Below are 21,264 nucleotides of genomic sequence, written 5' to 3' on the forward strand. Positions count from 1 at the left end.
ACTCACATAAATGCAGCAAAAAAGGATGGCGCGGGGGGGGGGGGGGGGGAGGCGGGGAGAAAGTGTTGGGGTGTCCTCGTACCAGCCTGACGGGGCGGGAGCCCCTGATGGAACCGCAGTTCTGTGGGCTGGGACGGTCAGTGAGGGGGTCTGCAGCCTGGATGCTGGGGATTTCCGCAGGGCTGAACGATACCAGCTGTGATCTACGGGCTGCACCCTCACCTGGCACCTGGGATCTAGACCCGGGACGGTCTGTCATTTTATATCTGAGCAGCGTCTGGCGTAATTGAGGCCCTGATTCGGTCAGGGTCTGTGCAGTCCCCCGAGCGACGGGGCCCTGATCTCTGTCGGGTTCTGGGTAGAACCGGGAGCGACAGGGACTCTGAACCATTAGTGCTGGAATCCTTTTCAAAGGGCGGGGGGTGATGAAAACCTGCCCTGTTACCCCCTGTCTGAGCCCCCCCCCCTCATGATCTCCTGGGTGCTCGTCAGCGGACAGTGCTGCACTAGTGCTAGCCGCCGTCGTCTCCTGGGTGCTTGCGGTGCTGCTGGCTGGGAGAGCCGCCTGAGGCAGAATGGCCTCCGCAAGGATTGAAGCCTTTAGCAGGCCAACGCTCAAACCACTGAGTTAACCTCCCTCTGGTATTCCAGGCAGGACTGAATCTCAATTGAACTTTTCAAGGTGCCCTGACAGACCTTACCAAAACGATTGTCGGCCATTGACTTCACGGGGGGGCGGGAGGGGTGTGTGAAGCAAATGAATACAAAACAAACCTGGTCTATTTCTCGTTTTGATCCACTCCATCTATCTTTTACAGCTTTGGGTGGCAGCAGACTGTGGACTAGGACTGCCAGCCACCCTCATCTCCTGGCTGCTCAGCAGAAGACGGTGCAATACGCCTCCCTGCAGGACCAAAGGGAATGACCTGGTCAAGTCACTCCTTTTTCACTCCTTGCGCCCATGTCTGCCCAGGTGCTCCTGACCGACCTTACTGAGGCGGCCAGGAGCACCTCGGACACGATGACGATGGTTATCAGGCCTATTGCACCGTCTGCTGCCACAAGGCAACGAGCTGCTGCTGTGTAGCAATGCAGTCCCGCGTCTGCCGGCACCCAGAGACAGTGAGCTGAGCGGGCTCCATGTTTGCTGTAGTATGGCGTCTGCACAGGTAACTCAGGAAAAAAGGCGTGAAAGGATTGTCTGCCGTTGCTTTCACGGAGGGATGGAGGGATGCCTGAGGACCTATCCAGAACCACCCGTGACAATGTTTTTGCTTCATCAGGCATTGGGATCTCAACCGAGAATTCCAATGGGCGGCGGAGACCGCGGGAACTCTGGGTTACCTACCCACAGTGCAACAGCTCCGGAAGTCGACTAGACTCGGTCCTGTGGACGCTTTTTCCTCTGGCCGAGTTAATGGTGTTAAGTGGAGACACATATAGTCGACTATTTATAAATCGCTTTGCAATAAAAAAGACTTGAAAATTCGACATTACATACTGTAGACATGAAGTGTGCTAAAAGCACATCGACACATATGAGCACCACTCCGATGAAGATGTGCTAGGAAGGCTCCACAACCTCCGCGGTCGACCACATCCCACAGCGATAAGGGTCAATATCATGGATGCACTTTTTTGTTGGAACCAACCTGTACCGGGCAGAGACAGCACCCCAAGACACAGAGGGGCTGTACCTTGACAGGTCAAACTTTTTTGGCCACGGAACACTTTTTAACCCGTTATGCAAAACATAATATTATTTTGTAGTAGTGTGGTTTTTTCAAATCAAAAATTTCCTTATTTATGGTCAAATATATTTTATTTGATAAAATAAAGAAAAAATATAAATTAAAAACAAAATGACCTATTTCTAACTGGAACACGCGTATAAAGTTGTACAAAGTTCAAGTGCAAGAGTCAAAATTAAATTCTGGAACATCTATTCACATCATGTGGAACAGCAGTGTTCCGTGGGACACAGTTTGGGAAATGCTGCCCTATTCTCATCCAAATATGAGGTGTTATACCAGGACAACTAACAACTCGGCTAGGAATACCAGGAGGTCTAATCTCCCAGATATCTAGATGAATACACCAGTCCTGGCAGGATTCGGCATGTAAGGGCCCACAGCCCTCCTATAGGCCCATATACTTGGAAGGAACACTGCAAGTACTTGCAATTCCATCCGGAAAAAAAAAATCTCCAAGTATGCCTCCATGGCCACAAATCAGCTATTACTCCTGAAGATTTCATTAGCGGAAAAGGGAGAGATTACGTCAACTTGTCCTTGCTTCCTGTCCTTAAGGAAGAGGAACAGAAGTAACAGAATTAGAAAAAAGCCGATCAGCAGTTTATGCAGGATCATGGACAGGAGGAGAGATCTTTTTTCAGTGAGAAGCATGGGTCCAAGCAGTCACTCTTTGGATAATCATCTCAGCAGTGTTGTTAGTCAGCAGGACTTTCGCTGGTAGACCTTTCTGATTTCAAGGCGTGGCAAGGCTGTTCGGGTTCCTTATTTAATGTTTCTTTCACCTGTGATTAAAAAGACAAGGCTTGCAGAAAACGAGTACCATGAACAAATTAAATTTATCGTTTTTAAATGCCTTTTGGAGATTCTGCAACTTCTACTAGACAACATATTTCATTAGTACCTGGCAAGTAATGAAGCAAACTAACATCCATCAAATGAATGTCAATCTGAGCAAGGGCCAGTGCGGGGGCCACTGCAAGTCGCAACGGGCTCTCAGTCAAAATCTCACTTGGGCTAAATCCAATCCTTTGATTGGGAGTGGCCTCATGCTCACCAATGCTAGGGCAAGGCATGTAGCCATTTGAAGTTTGTCTCTGCACAAATCTTCGGCAGTTTCTTTTTCAGAATAGCTAGGTGACGTTCCACTGTCCCAGCAGATTGGGGACGGTGAGGGTAGTGGAGGTTCTTTGCTGACATGCACCACCCTGACATGCACCACCCTGCGGGGAAGCGAGGAAGAAAGGGCCGAAGCACGCATCCAGCCAGCCGTCCTGGAAGCCCCCAAAATGGTCAGGGTGTAAAGTGCACCCAGAACACTCCAAGAACGTTTTTCGGTCTCTGGTTCCATCTCATAAAGCCTAGGAATGTCGCCGAGGGAAGCCAGGGGAGGCTGCTCAATTAAGGCAAAAGCAGGCTCAGACTGAGGGACAGATAGGTCCGCATCCTTGGCTGCTAAATCAGCCTAAGATTTTCCACGACTAACTTCATCATGAGGGGATTTCATGAGGAATGAATTTTACAATAGCAACCTCTTTGTGCAACAAAAGAGCCCCAAAACAGTGCTGACTATTTTTGATAGGGGAAGCAGAGAACGTGAGAAACGCTCTCTGATTCCAAAACATACCATAAGCCACTCCAAAAGTATACCCAGAATCAGTCTAAATAATATCCGGATTATGCAGGTAGGAAGATCAGTAGCGCACACCCATTCCTGAGGCTCTCCCTCCTGAGGTCCCGGTAACAGGGAAGAAGGTTTCAGAATGATTTCAGAAGGTGACGAAGATAACAGATTACGCTCATATTTGGTAAGTCGAGAAGTAGACAAATGCTGTGTCTTAGAGGAGCTGCTACAGCATGAGGGACTGAAACAGTTGAAGGTGAGCCTAAAACTACAGAGTCAACTAATTGCAAAGCCAGGGCAGCGACAGCAAACGCCCTAAGGCATGGCGGAAAGCCAGTTGCTACTGGATACAACGTTGTTCTGGAATAAGCGAGTGAACTGTGTTTCTTTCCCTGTTTTGTATTAGCACAGTCAAATCAAATCCATTCCAGTTCTGACAGAAAAGAATAATCAGGGAGTCCTATTGCGGGTGCACTAGAAACTGTTTGTTTAAGAGTTATAAAGGCTTCTTCCGCCTCTTGAGACGACAAGAGTGGATCGGGGTATCTGTTTTAGTTAATCCAAAAGCCACTAGCTGAAAAACCCAGTCATGCCAAGAAAGGTTCGCATTTAAGCTATAGTAACAGGCCTAGGTATTTTTAGAATAGCTGTAATACGAGAGAGGCTATATTGTGACCTAGTACTGGACTCTAGAGTAGCATCGCTGACGCTTTTCCCGGCAGGCTTTTTGAAGCAAGAGCAGTTAAGCGAAGCATAGTATCAGTTTTACACGAAGTGAAACTGAGTGAGGGTGGGGGACAGCGAGCCACCGAGGGAAGGGGAATGTAGTGACTGCGGGCGGGGGCCTCAGGGAAAGGGCGGGGCTCGGGTGTTCCGTTTTGAACGATTAGAAAGTTGTCAACCAAATCCCCCAACCGAGATTGGAGTCCCGTTGTGCCAAGCGCTGCCCAGAACCGCTCCCCCAACAGAGATTAGGGAACCCAAGCGCCAGATACTACCCAGACGCACCCCTCAACCGAGTTCCTGGCCCCCGTTGTGCCAGATGCTGCCCAGACCCCCTGCACTTGTAAGATTCTATCGATCTGCGGCAAGCCCTTCGCTCTGGAGCGCCCCATGGAAGCTCTCTGGGCGCTGCCGTGTACGACCCTCTGTGCTCGGGGCATGGCCCTCATCACGGGTGCAGCGAGGTGTGGGGTGGCTGGAAAGTGCAGGGCGGGGCTCAGCCCGGGGCGCTGCATTCCCCGCCTCCTCCGCTCCCGCTTGGCCTCCGTCCCAAGCCAGCCGGTGAATAAGCAGAGGTCACCCAGCCAGCTCCCCGCGACCGAGAACTCCCAGCTGCACCGTCGGGACGGGCTCCCCAGATTATCCGCCCCTTGGAGTCAGGAGCAACTTCATTGCCTGGGGGCAGCCCGGCCCCCAGCCCATCCCTGATGGCCGTCTACAAAGTCCAGGTGTCCACAGGCCAGGGCGCCCTGGCTGGCACTTTTGACACCATCTCCATCACCCTGGCGGGCATCGACGGGGAAAGCACCACGCATGTGCTGGACCAATACGGGTTGGACTTTCAGTCAGGATCAGTGAGTGTTTTAGGGGGTTCCTTCTGCGGGGGTGTGTGGGGGCGGCGGGGATCCAGTCAGGAAGAGAGGAGCAATGGTTTGAGGGCCTGGCCGAGACTAAGGACCCCTGGGTTCTATTCGTGGCTCTGCCCGCAGAGGCCAGTGCTCGTGACTCACTTTCCCCAGAAGGTAAAATGGGCGAGAAGGACCCAGTATTGGGATTTAGGCAGGGTTCCTGAACCCAAATGCGAGGTCATTCTCCCCCTTTTACAGCGCTCGAGTCCTCAAACGAGACGAGAGGGATCTTCCGTCTCCTTCGGAGCCTGCTTGATGCCGGGCCAGACCAGGCTGACTCACATAAATGCAGCAAAAAAGGATGGCGCGGGGGGGGGGGGGGGGCGGGGAGAAAGTGTTGGGGTGTCCTCGTACCAGCCTGACGGGGCGGGAGCCCCTGATGGAACCGCAGTTCTGTGGGCTGGGACGGTCAGTGAGGGGGTCTGCAGCCTGGATGCTGGGGATTTCCGCAGGGCTGAACGATACCAGCTGTGATCTACGGGCTGCACCCTCACCTGGCACCTGGGATCTAGACCCGGGACGGTCTGTCATTTTATATCTGAGCAGCGTCTGGCGTAATTGAGGCCCTGATTCGGTCAGGGTCTGTGCAGTCCCCCGAGCGACGGGGCCCTGATCTCTGTCGGGGTCTGGGTAGAACCGGGAGCGACAGGGACTCTGAACCATTAGTGCTGGAATCCTTTTCAAAGGGCGGGGGGTGCTGAAAACCTGCCCTGTTACCCCCTGTCTGAGCCCCCCCCCCTCCAGCTGGGGCCGGCAGCAGTACTGTGCCTCTGGGAGGTGGGGTCCCAGACAGCGGTAAGGGGGCAAAGGCTGGGGTGAGCGAGTCCCGGGAGCGGGGCCAGGGGGGTTGTGGGTTGCGGGGCCCCAGGCAGGTCAGTGGCAGGGAAGCGAAGCAGGCAGCCGGCACCTGAGCCCCGGACTGCAACACCCCCCCCCCGCACCCGTAGTTCGCACGCCTGAACCCTAATCTGAATCGGGGCCTGTGCAGTGCCTGGCAGTTAGTTACGCCAGTTGAGAATCTGGACAATAAACACTCTCAATGTTTCCATCACTTGGCAATGGGGGATTAAAGTTCAGCAGGTCAAAGAGCTGGTCTCAATGGAGGACAAACCCCCAGCTGGTGTCATTGGGCGTCTCTCCATTGTAGTCAATGGGACAAGGTCCCGACTGGTGTCAGTGGGCTTCTCTCTATGGGCGTCAATGGGACCAGATCCCCATTGGCTTTCAAGGGGCTGAGGATCTGGCCCCGTTGATTGCAATGGAGAGACACCCACTGACACCAGCTGGGGATCCAGCGACGGAGAAGAAGGAGCTGTATCCGCAGATCTGCCCATGCAACGCTCTCCTTCCCGAGGGGCCGGAAACCCTCCCTGTGCTCTGTCTCCCCCAGGTACGGGAGTAGGAGGTGCCCAGTGAGCGAGCCCTGGGGCCGATCGTACTGATCCGGCTCCACAAGGAACCCTATTCCGTTTTCCCCGAGAGCATGTGGCACTGCAACACGGTCCGGGTGACGTCTCCCTCACGGAGGGAGGAGCAAGGGGTAGGCTGGCAGCAGATGGTGCAGTAGGAGGGCTAGCCCTCATGATCTCCTGGGTGCTCGCCAGCGGACAGTGCTGCACTAGTGCTAGCCGCCGTCGTCTCCTGGGTGCTTGCGGTGCTGCTGGCTGGGAGAGCCGCCTGAGGCAGAATGGCCTCCGCAAGGATTGAAGCCTTTAGCAGGCCAACGCTCAAACCACTGAGTTAACCTCCCTCTGGTATTCCAGGCAGGACTGAATCTCAATTGAACTTTTCAAGGTGCCCTGACAGACCTTACCAAAACGATTGTCGGCCATTGACACTCACGGGAGGGGGGGGGAGGGGTGTGTGAAGCAAATGAATACAAAACAAACCTGGTCTATTTCTCGTTTTGATCCACTCCATCTATCTTTTACAGCTTTGGGTGGCAGCAGACTGTGGACTAGGACTGCCAGCCACCCTCATCTCCTGGCTGCTCAGCAGAAGACGGTGCAATACGCCTCCCTGCAGGACCAAAGGGAATGACCTGGTCAAGTCACTCCTTTTTCACTCCTTGCGCCCATGTCTGCCCAGGTGCTCCTGACCGACCTTACTGAGGCGGCCAGGAGCACCTCGGACACGATGACGATGGTTATCAGGCCTATTGCACCGTCTGCTGCCACAAGGCAACGAGCTGCTGCTGTGTAGCAATGCAGTCCCGCGTCTGCCGGCACCCAGAGACAGTGAGCTGAGCGGGCTCCATGTTTGCTGTAGTATGGCGTCTGCACAGGTAACTCAGGAAAAAAGGCGTGAAAGGATTGTCTGCCGTTGCTTTCACGGAGGGATGGAGGGATGCCTGAGGACCTATCCAGAACCACCCGTGACAATGTTTTTGCTTCATCAGGCATTGGGATCTCAACCGAGAATTCCAATGGGCGGCGGAGACCGCGGGAACTGTGGGTTACCTACCCACAGTGCAACAGCTCCGGAAGTCGACTAGACTCGGTCCTGTGGACGCTTTTTCCTCTGGCCGAGTTAATGGTGTTAAGTGGAGACACATATAGTCGACTATTTATAAATCGCTTTGCAATAAAAAAGACTTGAAAATTCGACATTACATACTGTAGACATGAAGTGTGCTAAAAGCACATCGACACATATGAGCACCACTCCGATGAAGATGTGCTAGGAAGGCTCCACAACCTCCGCGGTCGACCACATCCCACAGCGATAAGGGTCAATATCATGGATGCACTTTTTTGTTGGAACCAACCTGTACCGGGCAGAGACAGCACCCCAAGACACAGAGGGGCTGTACCTTGACAGGTCAAACTTTTTTGGCCACGGAACACTTTTTAACCCGTTATGCAAAACATAATATTATTTTGTAGTAGTGTGGTTTTTTCAAATCAAAAATTTCCTTATTTATGGTCAAATATATTTTATTTGATAAAATAAAGAAAAAATATAAATTAAAAACAAAATGACCTATTTCTAACTGGAACACGCGTATAAAGTTGTACAAAGTTCAAGTGCAAGAGTCAAAATTAAATTCTGGAACATCTATTCACATCATGTGGAACAGCAGTGTTCCGTGGGACACAGTTTGGGAAATGCTGCCCTATTCTCATCCAAATATGAGGTGTTATACCAGGACAACTAACAACTCGGCTAGGAATACCAGGAGGTCTAATCTCCCAGATATCTAGATGAATACACCAGTCCTGGCAGGATTCGGCATGTAAGGGCCCACAGCCCTCCTATAGGCCCATATACTTGGAAGGAACACTGCAAGTACTTGCAATTCCATCCGGAAAAAAAAATCTCCAAGTATGCCTCCATGGCCACAAATCAGCTATTACTCCTGAAGATTTCATTAGCGGAAAAGGGAGAGATTACGTCAACTTGTCCTTGCTTCCTGTCCTTAAGGAAGAGGAACAGAAGTAACAGAATTAGAAAAAAGCCGATCAGCAGTTTATGCAGGATCATGGACAGGAGGAGAGATCTTTTTTCAGTGAGAAGCATGGGTCCAAGCAGTCACTCTTTGGATAATCATCTCAGCAGTGTTGTTAGTCAGCAGGACTTTCGCTGGTAGACCTTTCTGATTTCAAGGCGTGGCAAGGCTGTTCGGGTTCCTTATTTAATGTTTCTTTCACCTGTGATTAAAAAGACAAGGCTTGCAGAAAACGAGTACAATGAACAAATTAAATTTATCGTTTTTAAATGCCTTTTGGAGATTCTGCAACTTCTACTAGACAACATATTTCATTAGTACCTGGCAAGTAATGAAGCAAACTAACATCCATCAAATGAATGTCAATCTGAGCAAGGGCCAGTGCGGGGGCCACTGCAAGTCGCAACGGGCTCTCAGTCAAAATCTCACTTGGGCTAAATCCAATCCTTTGATTGGGAGTGGCCTCATGCTCACCAATGCTAGGGCAAGGCATGTAGCCATTTGAAGTTTGTCTCTGCACAAATCTTCGGCAGTTTCTTTTTCAGAATAGCTAGGTGACGTTCCACTGTCCCAGCAGATTGGGGACGGTGAGGGTAGTGGAGGTTCTTTGCTGACATGCACCACCCTGACATGCACCCCCCTGCGGGGAAGCGAGGAAGAAAGGGCCGAAGCACGCATCCAGCCAGCCGTCCTGGAAGCCCCCAAAATGGTCAGGGTGTAAAGTGCACCCAGAACACTCCAAGAACGTTTTTCGGTCTCTGGTTCCATCTCATAAAGCCTAGGAATGTCGCCGAGGGAAGCCAGGGGAGGCTGCTCAATTAAGGCAAAAGCAGGCTCAGACTGAGGGACAGATAGGTCCGCATCCTTGGCTGCTAAATCAGCCTAAGATTTTCCACGACTAACTTCATCATGAGGGGATTTCATGAGGAATGAATTTTACAATAGCAACCTCTTTGTGCAACAAAAGAGCCCCAAAACAGTGCTGACTATTTTTGATAGGGGAAGCAGAGAACGTGAGAAACGCTCTCTGATTCCAAAACATACCATAAGCCACTCCAAAAGTATACCCAGAATCAGTCTAAATAATATCCGGATTATGCAGGTAGGAAGATCAGTAGCGCACACCCATTCCTGAGGCTCTCCCTCCTGAGGTCCCGGTAACAGGGAAGAAGGTTTCAGAATGATTTCAGAAGGTGACGAAGATAACAGATTACGCTCATATTTGGTAAGTCGAGAAGTAGACAAATGCTGTGTCTTAGAGGAGCTGCTACAGCATGAGGGACTGAAACAGTTGAAGGTGAGCCTAAAACTACAGAGTCAACTAATTGCAAAGCCAGGGCAGCGACAGCAAACGCCCTAAGGCATGGCGGAAAGCCAGTTGCTACTGGATACAACGTTGTTCTGGAATAAGCGAGTGAACTGTGTTTCTTTCCCTGTTTTGTATTAGCACAGTCAAATCAAATCCATTCCAGTTCTGACAGAAAAGAATAATCAGGGAGTCCTATTGCGGGTGCACTAGAAACTGTTTGTTTAAGAGTTATAAAGGCTTCTTCCGCCTCTTGAGACGACAAGAGTGGATCGGGGTATCTGTTTTAGTTAATCCAAAAGCCGCTAGCTGAAAAACCCAGTCATGCCAAGAAAGGTTCGCATTTAAGCTATAGTAACAGGCCTAGGTATTTTTAGAATAGCTGTAATACGAGAGAGGCTATATTGTGACCTAGTACTGGACTCTAGAGTAGCATCGCTGACGCTTTTCCCGGCAGGCTTTTTGAAGCAAGAGCAGTTAAGCGAAGCATAGTATCAGTTTTACACGAAGCAAAGGAAGGAGACGCTAGCAAAAGATCATCCCCATATTGTGTAAATACAGCTTTCTGAGGTGCATTAATTCAAAACATCTATATTAAATGTAGGCTATTTTTGTATTTTCTCACTTTCTCCTCTCAAAACACCGGTATCTCAAGGGTAGGTCATTATAGTTGTATGTAACCACCACCCGTTGCACAATCCCTGCATCTGCTCAGCCCCAGCATTGCAAAACTTTTCTGGGCCCAGACCCTACACCCCAGCTCTGTGCGCTTTACGCTCCCCAGCATTGCTATAAACTCTTAAAAGGCACAGGACTCATGTAACTACAACCCGTTAATCTCCATATCATTCATTAATTCCTTTCCGTATAATGACATTCTGACCAGTAACACGGTGGGCCCAGAGTATGATGTTGAAACAAAGAGCTCTCGGACGTGTCACTTACCCCCCTGGCCCCGGCAGCAGCGTGGGGCCGATGGGGCACAGGTCACTTTTTAACATTTTGCATACTTGTGTTTCAGTGGGAGAATTTTTGTCTCCCATCCAGCAGGTCTGGACTTAATTCATGGCTAGTTCGGAGCTGAGTTCATGAGCAAAGGCTGAAGAAAAAGAGGGACATAATAGCGGTCTTCAAATATTTGAAAAGATGGAGAAAAGTTCGTCTCTCTTGCCACCGAGGAGACGAGAAGAGGCGATGGGGTCAAGACACCTACTTCCTTCTTGTAATTTTGCGTAACTGTATTAACGAAGGCATCGAATGCAGTGGCTTCGTTTTTGGTGGCTTCTGGTGGGTACGGTACTGCCAGTCCTTCATGATATGCTCATGATCTGACAGAAGGCGACTGCTTTCAGAAAACAAACCTCTATTCAATGAGAAAAAAGAACGCTCATCGCTAGCGCCTGTGATTGAGACTAGCAAGAGATGAAGTCCTCCTTCTTTCAACCCAGGAAACATTGCACAAAAATTGGGTCAAACCACTTTCAGAGGGGTAGCCGTGTTTGTCTGTATCAGTTAAAACAATGATGGTCCTTGTGGCACCTTAGAGACTAACAAATTTCTCCCACAAAAGCTTATACCCATATACTGCTCATTGTATTGAGTGATGCTAAAGAAGTTGAAATCAAATCTACATTCCTTCACCATATTACACTCTGTGTTCAAAGTCTCTAGTCGGTCCTGATCCCATGGCAGCCCCATTGCTGGTAGTGCGTCACTCCACTCCATTGTCGGCGTTTTATGAGACAGGCTTCCCTGAAAACTACGGCGAGGTTAATGGAATGGTGTTGTAGAGACGTAAGAATCAAGGGCGTATACTTTACTTAATGAACACTTCTCGTCTTCAATTAAAGTGTCAATAGATATTAGCTTCTGAATTGAAGTCTTGTCTTCTTCCAGTGCCTTTTCAATGGATATCTCTGACTGATTCAAGGGTAGCTTGTAGTGCAGGACAGGACCAGAGATTCCTCAGTAGCATTGTTTAATGACCCAAGTGGTTTCAAGAGTAGACGAGAATGGCGATTGTGTTTTCTGTAGTTACTAGCAAAACTCCTCCACCAACCACCAGTAATAAGAGTTGTAGTGATTTTAAGACAACAGCCACGGATAAGTCATGAGAAAGCCAGCAAATGTTCCCAGGTTTGACTTATTTAAAGTTCTGTCCTAATGGATCGTCTCTATTAGCCAAGATGTTAAAGAAAAAGAGTATAATGAAGAATTTAAATGTATAGGTTTTTAAATGCCTTTTGAAGATTCTGCAGCTTGCACTAGAGCTAATTGGACTAGGTCTTCATAGCTGTTTAACAGGTGCGAAGCAAGACCATGCTGGAAGGAAAAGACAAGGAGAGCTAATTCATCAAGCATTAGAAGGCACCCTCCAACGCTTACAGCTTGATTTTTGTAGGACCCTTGCCTACCACCTGTAGAAAAAATAGATTCTTGTTTGTAATCGTGGCTAGTTTCATTAAATGGGTGAAACCGTTTCCAGCTAGAAAGGAAACCAACTGGGCCACAGTTAATAAGATAAATGTTTCCAGTTTGGGGTTGGCACACAGCATTGATTCTGACAATGCTCCAGCCTTTATGGGACAGGGATAACAAAGTATGCGGACCTGAGGCAGTATTCCCCTAAGCATTACACTTTCCCTACGCCCCTCAACCTTCAAACTGAACTAGATACACTATACAGCAACTGTAGCCTCCATTAACCCTGTTGTTGACTCTACAATGCATTACTTGCCGCCTCTGTCCAGGTCCACTGTGGTCTTTATACCCTGCCCCCGTTTTAGAGAACTGCCTTCTCTGCGTAACCAACCATAAATCCGCTGCAGAATTAGTGAGTCCCAAGAAAGATTTCGTATCTACCGGCATGGGGAAGTTAACAATACACTTCACTCTTTCCTTAGCCACAGCTCTTCCCCCTGCACTGAGTGGAATCCCAGAGTGTTACGCTTCTCTCTGCTTAAACTAGGCTTTAGAGGAATTAAGTTTCAAGCCCTACTCTTGGCAGCTAGTTCGCAACTGCTGCATTCACTCTTCGTGTTCCTGTTTTGTTTTACCATTAAAATGGAATCTACCGACTGGACGGGTCTTCCCGTTTGTGACAGTTCCGCCTTCTCTGTCATATTTCGCACCACAGTATAAAATAGTGTGGGTGAGTCACTCTACCCCATCGGCCGAACATCCCAGCAGTATCGCATGGTCTGTATTGAGACTCCGGGTTTAAAGCCTTTTGCTACGTGGAGCACTGAGAACCATTCCATCTCATTCCCCACCTCCTAGCCTGGAGCTCCCTCCTGCTCCCCAAATCCCTCGTCCCCGGTCCCACCCCAGACCCTGCACCCCCAGCCGGAGTCCTCCCCCCTCCCGCACCCCAACACCCGTCCCCAGCCCAGTGAAACTGAGTGAGGGTGGGGGACAGCGAGCCACCGAGGGAAGGGGAATGTAGTGACTGCGGGCGGGGGCCTCAGGGAAAGGGCGGGGCTGGGGTGTTCCGTTTTGAACGATTAGAAAGTTGTCAACCAAATCCCCCAACCGAGATTGGAGTCCCGTTGTGCCAAGCGCTGCCCAGAACCGCTCCCCCAACAGAGATGAGGGAACCCAAGCGCCAGATACTACCCAGACGCACCCCTCAACCGAGTTCCTGGCCCCCGTTGTGCCAGATGCTGCCCAGACCCCCTGCACTTGTAAGATTCTATCGATCTGCGGCAAGCCCTTCGCTCTGGAGCGCCCCATGGAAGCTCTCTGGGCGCTGCCGTGTGCGACCCTCTGTGCTCGGGGCATGGCCCTCATCACGGGTGCAGCGAGGTGTGGGGTGGCTGGAAAGTGCAGGGCGGGGCTCAGCCCGGGGCGCTGCATTCCCCGCCTCCTCCGCTCCCGCTTGGCCTCCGTCCCAAGCCAGCCGGTGAATAAGCAGAGGTCACCCAGCCAGCTCCCCGCGACCGAGAACTCCCAGCTGCACCGTCGGGACGGGCTCCCCAGATTATCCGCCCCTTGGAGTCAGGAGCAACTTCATTGCCTGGGGGCAGCCCGGCCCCCAGCCCATCCCTGATGGCCGTCTACAAAGTCCAGGTGTCCACAGGCCAGGGCGCCCTGGCTGGCACTTTTGACACCATCTCCATCACCCTGGCGGGCATCGACGGGGAAAGCACCAAGCATGTGCTGGACCAATACGGGTTGGACTTTCAGTCAGGATCAGTGAGTGTTTTAGGGGGTTCCTTCTGCGGGGGTGTGTGGGGGCGGCGGGGATCCAGTCAGGAAGAGAGGAGCAATGGTTTGAGGGCCTGGCCGAGACTAAGGACCCCTGGGTTCTATTCGTGGCTCTGCCCGCAGAGGCCAGTGCTCGTGACTCACTTTCCCCAGAAGTCAAATGGGCGAGAAGGACCCAGTATTGGGATTTAGGCAGGGTTCCTGAACCCAAATGCGAGGTCATTCTCCCCCTTTTACAGCGCTCGAGTCCTCAAACGAGACGAGAGGGATCTTCCGTCTCCTTCGGAGCCTGGTTGATGCCGGGCCAGACCAGGCTGACTCACATAAATGCAGCAAAAAAGGATGGCGCGGGGGGGGGGGGGAGGCGGGGAGACAGTGTTGGGGTGTCCTCGTACCAGCCTGACGGGGCGGGAGCCCCTGATGGAACCGCAGTTCTGTGGGCTGGGACGGTCAGTGAGGGGGTCTGCAGCCTGGATGCTGGGGATTTCCGCAGGGCTGAACGATACCAGCTGTGATCTACGGGCTGCACCCTCACCTGGCACCTGGGATCTAGACCCGGGACGGTCTGTCATTTTATATCTGAGCAGCGTCTGGCGTAATTGAGGCCCTGATTCGGTCAGGGTCTGTGCAGTCCCCCGAGCGACGGGGCCCTGATCTCTGTCGGGGTCTGGGTAGAACCGGGAGCGACAGGGACTCTGAACCATTAGTGCTGGAATCCTTTTCAAAGGGCGGGGGGTGCTGAAAACCTGCCCTGTTACCCCCTGTCTGAGCCCCCCCCCCCCCTCCAGCTGGGGCCGGCACCAGTACTGTGCCTCTGGGAGGTGGGGTCCCAGACAGCGGTAAGGGGGCAAAGGCTGGGGTGAGCGAGTCCCGGGAGCGGGGCCAGGGGGGTTGTGGGTTGCGGGGCCCCAGGCAGGTCAGTGGCAGGGAAGCGAAGCAGGCAGTCGGCACCTGAGCCCCGGACTGCAACACCCCCCCCGCCCAGGTCATTCCCTTTGGTCCTGCAGGGAGGCGTATTGCACCGTCTTCTGCTGAGCAGCCAGGAGATAAGGGTGGCTGGCAGTCCTAGTCCACAGTCTGCTGCCACCCAAAGCTGTAAAAGATAGATGGAGTGGATCAAAACGAGAAATAGACCAGGTTTGTTTTGTATTCATTTGCTTCACACACCCCTCCCGCCCCCGTCCCGTGATGTCAATGGCCGACAATCGTTTTGGTAAGATCTGTCAGGGGACCTTGAAAAGTTCAATTGAGATTCAGTCCTGCCTGGAATACCAGAGGGAGGTTAACTCAGTGGTTTGAGCGTTGGCCTGCTAAAGGCTTCAATCCTTGCGGAGGCCATTCTGCCTCAGGCGGCTCTCCCAGCCAGCAGCACCGCAAGCACCCAGGAGACGACGGCTGCTAGCACTAGTGCAGCACTGTCCGCTGGCGAGCACCCAGGAGATCATGAGGGCTAGCCCTCCTACTGCACCATCTGCTGCCAGCCTACCCCTTGCTCCTCCCTCCGTGAGGGAGACGTCACCCGGACCGTGTTGCAGTGCCACATGCTCTCGGGGAAAACGGAATAGGGTTCCTTGTGGAGCCGGATCAGTACGATCGGCCCCAGGGCTCGCTCACTGGGCACCTCGTACTCCCGTACCTGGGGGAGACAGAGCACAGGGAGGGTTTCCGGCCCCTCGGGAAGGAGAGCGTTGCATGGGCAGATCTGCGGATACAGCTCCTTCTTCTCCGTCGCTGGATCCCCAGCTGGTGTCAGTGGGTGTCAATGGGTGTCTCTCCATTGCAATCAACGGGGCCAGATCCTCAGCCCCTTGAAAGCCAATGGGGATCTGGTCCCATTGACGCCCATAGAGAGAAGCCCACTGACACCAGTCGGGACCTTGTCCCATTGACTACAATGGAGAGACGCCCAATGACACCAGCTGGGGGTTTGTCCTCCATTGAGACCAGCTCTTTGACCTGCTGAACTTTAATCCCCCATTGCCAAGTGATGGAAACATTGAGAGTGTTTATTGTCCAGATTCTCAACTGGCGTAACTAACTGCCAGGCACTGCACAGGCCCCGATTCAGATTAGGGTTCAGGCGTGCGAAGTGCGGGGGGGGGGGTGTTGCAGTCCGGGGCTCAGGTGCCGGCTGCCTGCTTCGCTTCCCTGCCACTGACCTGCCTGGGGCCCCGCAACCCACAACCCCCCTGGCCCCGCTCCCGGGACTCGCTCACCCCAGCCTTTGCCCCCTTACCGCTGTCTGGGACCCCACCTCCCAGAGGCACAGTACTGCTGCCGGCCCCAGCTGGAGGGGTGGGGGGGGCTCAGACAGGGGGTAACAGGGCAGGTTTTCAGCACCCCCCGCCCTTTGAAAAGGATTCCAGCACTAATGGTTCAGAGTCCCTGTCGCTCCCGGTTCTACCCAGACCCCGACAGAGATCAGGGCCCCGTCGCTCGGGGGACTGCACAGACCCTGACCGAATCAGGGCCTCAATTACGCCAGACGCTGCTCAGATATAAAATGACAGACCGTCCCGGGTCTAGATCCCAGGTGCCAGGTGAGGGTGCAGCCCGTAGATCACAGCTGGTATCGTTCAGCCCTGCGGAAATCCCCAGCATCCAGGCTGCAGACCCCCTCACTGACCGTCCCAGCCCACAGAACTGCGGTTCCATCAGGGGCTCCCGCCCCGTCAGGCTGGTACGAGGACACCCCAACACTTTCTCCCCGCCTCCCCCCCCCCCCCGCGCCATCCTTTTTTGCTGCATTTATGTGAGTCAGCCTGGTCTGGCCCGGCATCAACCAGGCTCCGAAGGAGACGGAAGATCCCTCTCGTCTCGTTTGAGGACTCGAGCGCTGTAAAAGGGGGAGAATGACCTCGCATTTGGGTTCAGGAACCCTGCCTAAATCCCAATACTGGGTCCTTCTCGCCCATTTGACTTCTGGGGAAACTGAGTCACGAGCACTGGCCTCTGCGGGCAGAGCCACGAATAGAACCCAGGGGTCCTTAGTCTCGGCCAGGCCCTCAAACCATTGCTCCTCTCTTCCTGACTGGATCCCCGCCGCCCCCACACCCCCCCGCAGAAGGAACCCCCTAAAACACTCACTGATCCTGACTGAAAGTCCAACCCGTATTGGTCCAGCACATGCTTGGTGCTTTCCCCGTCGATGCCCGCCAGGGTGATGGAGATGGTGTCAAAAGTGCCAGCCAGGGCGCCCTGGCCTGTGGACACCTGGACTTTGTAGACGGCCATCAGGGATGGGCTGGGGGCCGGGCTGCCCCCAGGCAATGAAGTTGCTCCTGACTCCAAGGGGCGGATAATCTGGGGAGCCCGTCCCGACGGTGCAGCTGGGAGTTCTCGGTCGCGGGGAGCTGGCTGGGTGACCTCTGCTTATTCACCGGCTGGCTTGGGACGGAGGCCAAGCGGGAGCGGAGGAGGCGGGGAATGCAGCGCCCCGGGCTGAGCCCCGCCCTGCACTTTCCAGCCACCCCACACCTCGCTGCACCCGTGATGAGGGCCATGCCCCGAGCACAGAGGGTCGCACACGGCAGCGCCCAGAGAGCTTCCATGGGGCGCTCCAGAGCGAAGGGCTTGCCGCAGATCGATAGAATCTTACAAGTGCAGGGGGTCTGGGCAGCATCTGGCACAACGGGGGCCAGGAACTCGGTTGAGGGGTGCGTCTGGGTAGTATCTGGCGCTTGGGTTCCCTCATCTCTGTTGGGGGAGCGGTTCTGGGCAGCGCTTGGCACAACGGGACTCCAATCTCGGTTGGGGGATTTGGTTGACAACTTTCTAATCGTTCAAAACGGAACACCCGAGCCCCGCCCTTTCCCTGAGGCCCCCGCCCGCAGTCACTACATTCCCCTTCCCTCGGTGGCTCGCTGTCCCCCACCCTCACTCAGTTTCACTGGGCTGGGGACGGGTGTTGGGGTGCGGGAGGGGGGAGGACTCCGGCTGGGGGTGCAGGGTCTGGGGTGGGACCGGGGACGAGGGATTTGGGGAGCAGGAGGGAGCGCCAGGCTAGGAGGTGGGGAATGAGATGGAATGGTTCTCAGTGCTCCACGTAGCAAAAGGCTTTAAACCCGGAGTCTCAATACAGACCATGCGATACTGCTGGGATGTTCGGCCGATGGGGTAGAGTGACTCACCCACACTATTTTATACTGTGGTGCGAAATATGACAGAGAAGGCGGAACTGTCACAAACGGGAAGACCCGTCCAGTCGGTAGATTCCATTTTAATGGTAAAACAAAACAGGAACACGAAGAGTGAATGCAGCAGTTGCGAACTAGCTGCCAAGAGTAGGGCTTGAAACTTAATTCCTCTAAAGCCTAGTTTAAGCAGAGAGAAGCGTAACACTCTGGGATTCCACTCAGTGCAGGGGGAAGAGCTGTGGCTAAGGAAAGAGTGAAGTGTATTGTTAACTTCCCCATGCCGGTAGATACGAAATCTTTCTTGGGACTCACTAATTCTGCAGCGGATTTATGGTTGGTTACGCAGAGAAGGCAGTTCTCTAAAACGGGGGCAGGGTATAAAGACCACAGTGGACCTGGACAGAGGCGGCAAGTAATGCATTGTAGAGTCAACAACAGGGTTAATGGAGGCTACAGTTGCTGTATAGTGTATCTAGTTCAGTTTGAAGGTTGAGGGGCGTAGGGAAAGTGTAATGCTTAGGGGAATACTGCCCCAGGTCCGCATACTTTGTTATCCCTGTCCCATAAAGGCTGGAGCATTGTCAGAATCAATGCTGTGTGCCAACCCCAAACTGGAAACATTTATCTTATTAACTGTGGCCCAGTTGGTTTCCTTTCTAGCTGGAAATGGTTTCACCCATTTAATGAAACTAGCCACGATTACAAACAAGAATCTATTTTTTCTACAGGTGGTAGGCAAGGGTCCTACAAAAATCAAGCTGTAAGCGTTGGAGGGTGCCTTCTAATGCTTGATGAATTAGCTCTCCTTGTCTTTTCCTTCCAGCATGGTCTTGCTTCGCACCTGTTAAACAGCTATGAAGACCTAGTCCAATTAGCTCTAGTGCAAGCTGCAGAATCTTCAAAAGGCATTTAAAAACCTATACATTTAAATTCGTCATTATACTCTTTTTCTTTAACATCTTGGCTAATAGAGACGATCCATTAGGACAGAACTTTAAATAAGTCAAACCTGGGAACATTTGCTGGCTTTCTCATGACTTATCCGTGGCTGTTGTCTTAAAATCACTACAACTCTTATTACTGGTGGTTGGTGGAGGAGTTTTGCTAGTAACTACAGAAAACACAATCGCCATTCTCGTCTACTCTTGAAACCACTTGGGTCATTAAACAATGCTACTGAGGAATCTCTGGTCCTGTCCTGCACTACAAGCTACCCTTGAATCAGTCAGAGATATCCATTGAAAAGGCACTGGAAGAAGACAAGACTTCAATTCAGAAGCTAATATCTATTGACTCTTTAATTGAAGACGAGAAGTGTTCATTAAGTAAAGTATACGCCCTTGATTCTTACGTCTCTACAACACCATTCCATTAACCTCGCCGTAGTTTTCAGGGAAGCCTGTCTCATAAAACGCCGACAATGGAGTGGAGTGACGCACTACCAGCAATGGGGCTGCCATGGGATCAGGACCGACTAGAGACTTTGAACACAGAGTGTAATATGGTGAAGGAATGTAGATTTGATTTCAACTTCTTTAGCATCACTCAATACAATGAGCAGTATATGGGTATAAGCTTTTGTGGGAGAAATTTGTTAGTCTCTAAGGTGCCACAAGGACCATCATTGTTTTAACTGATACAGACAAACACGGCTACCCCTCTGAAAGTGGTTTGACCCAATTTTTGTGCAATGTTTCCTGGGTTGAAAGAAGGAGGACTTCATCTCTTGCTAGTCTCAATCACAGGCGCTAGCGATGAGCGTTCTTTTTTCTCATTGAATAGAGGTTTGTTTTCTGAAAGCAGTCGCCTTCTGTCAGATCATGAGCATATCATGAAGGACTGGCAGTACCGTACCCACCAGAAGCCACCAAAAACGAAGCCACTGCATTCGATGCCTTCGTTAATACAGTTATGCAAAATTACAAGAAGGAAGTAGGTGTCTTGACCCCATCGCCTCTTCTCGTCTCCTCGGTGGCAAGAGAGACGAACTTTTCTCCATCTTTTCAAATATTTGAAGACCGCTATTATGTCCCTCTTTTTCTTCAGCCTTTGCTCATGAACTCAGCTCCGAACTAGCCATGAATTAAGTCCAGACCTGCTGGATGGGAGACAAAAATTCTCCCACTGAAACACAAGTATGCAAAATGTTAAAAAGTGACCTGTGCCCGATCGGCCCCACGCGGCTGCCGGGGCCAGGGGGGTAAGTGACACGTCCGAGAGCTCTTTGTTTCAACATCATACTCTGGGCCCACCGTGTTACTGGTCAGAATGTCATTATACGGAAAGGAATTAATGAATGATATGGAGATTAACGGGTTGTATTTACATGAGTCCTGTGCCTTTTAAGAGTTTATAGCAATGCTGGGGAGCGTAAAGCGCACAGAGCTGGGGTGTAGGGTCTGGGCCCAGAAAAGTTTTGCAATGCTGGGGCTGAGCAGATGCAGGGATTGTGCAACGGGTGGTGGTTACATACAACTATAATGACCTACCCTTGAGATACCGGTGTTTTGAGAGGAGAAAGTGAGAAAATACAAAAATAGCCTACATTTAATATAGATGTTTTGAATTAATGCACCTCAGAAAGCTGTATTTACACAATATGGGGATGATCTTTTGCTAGCGTCTCCTTCCTTTGCTTCGTGTAAAACTGATACTGTGCTTCGCTTAACTGCTCTTGCTTCAAAAAGCCTGCCGGGAAAAGCGTCAGCGATGCTACTCTAGAGTCCAGTACTAGGTCACAATATAGCCTCTCTCGTATTACAGCTATTCTAAAAATACCTAGGCCTGTTACTATAGCTTAAATGCGAACCTTTCTTGGCATGACTGGGTTTTTCAGCTAGTGGCTTTTGGATTAACTAAAACAGATACCCCGATCCACTCTTGTCGTCTCAAGAGGCGGAAGAAGCCTTTATAACTCTTAAACAAACAGTTTCTAGTGCACCCGCAATAGGACTCCCTGATTATTCTTTTCTGTCAGAACTGGAATGGATTTGATTTGACTGTGCTAATACAAAAGCATGGAAAGAAACACAGTTCACTCGCTTATTCCAGAACAACGTTGTATCCAGTAGCAACTGGCTTTCCGCCATGCCTTAGGGCGTTTGCTGTCGCTGCCCTGGCTTTGCAATTAGTTGACTCTGTAGTTTTAGGCTCACCTTCAAC

General features: G+C 51.7%; 1 protein-coding gene across 1 annotated transcript; it reads right to left on the minus strand.

The window, feature by feature from the left end:
• Positions 1-15,425: 15,425 nt before the first annotated feature.
• On the minus strand, positions 15,426-17,832 carry LOC122463978 (arachidonate 12-lipoxygenase, 12R-type-like). The gene is made up of 2 exons (XM_043537582.1): positions 17,054-17,832; positions 15,426-15,602 (listed from the first exon to the last, which is right to left on the minus strand). Exons 1-2 carry the CDS (start codon positions 17,198-17,200, stop codon positions 15,426-15,428), a joined length of 324 nt encoding a protein of 107 aa, XP_043393517.1. The 5' UTR covers positions 17,201-17,832.
• Between the last annotated feature and the right edge of the window lie 3,432 nt (positions 17,833-21,264).

This window comes from Chelonia mydas (genome assembly GCF_015237465.2).
Source record: "Chelonia mydas isolate rCheMyd1 chromosome 28 unlocalized genomic scaffold, rCheMyd1.pri.v2 SUPER_28_unloc_2, whole genome shotgun sequence".
NCBI classification, from domain to species: domain Eukaryota; kingdom Metazoa; phylum Chordata; order Testudines; family Cheloniidae; genus Chelonia; species Chelonia mydas.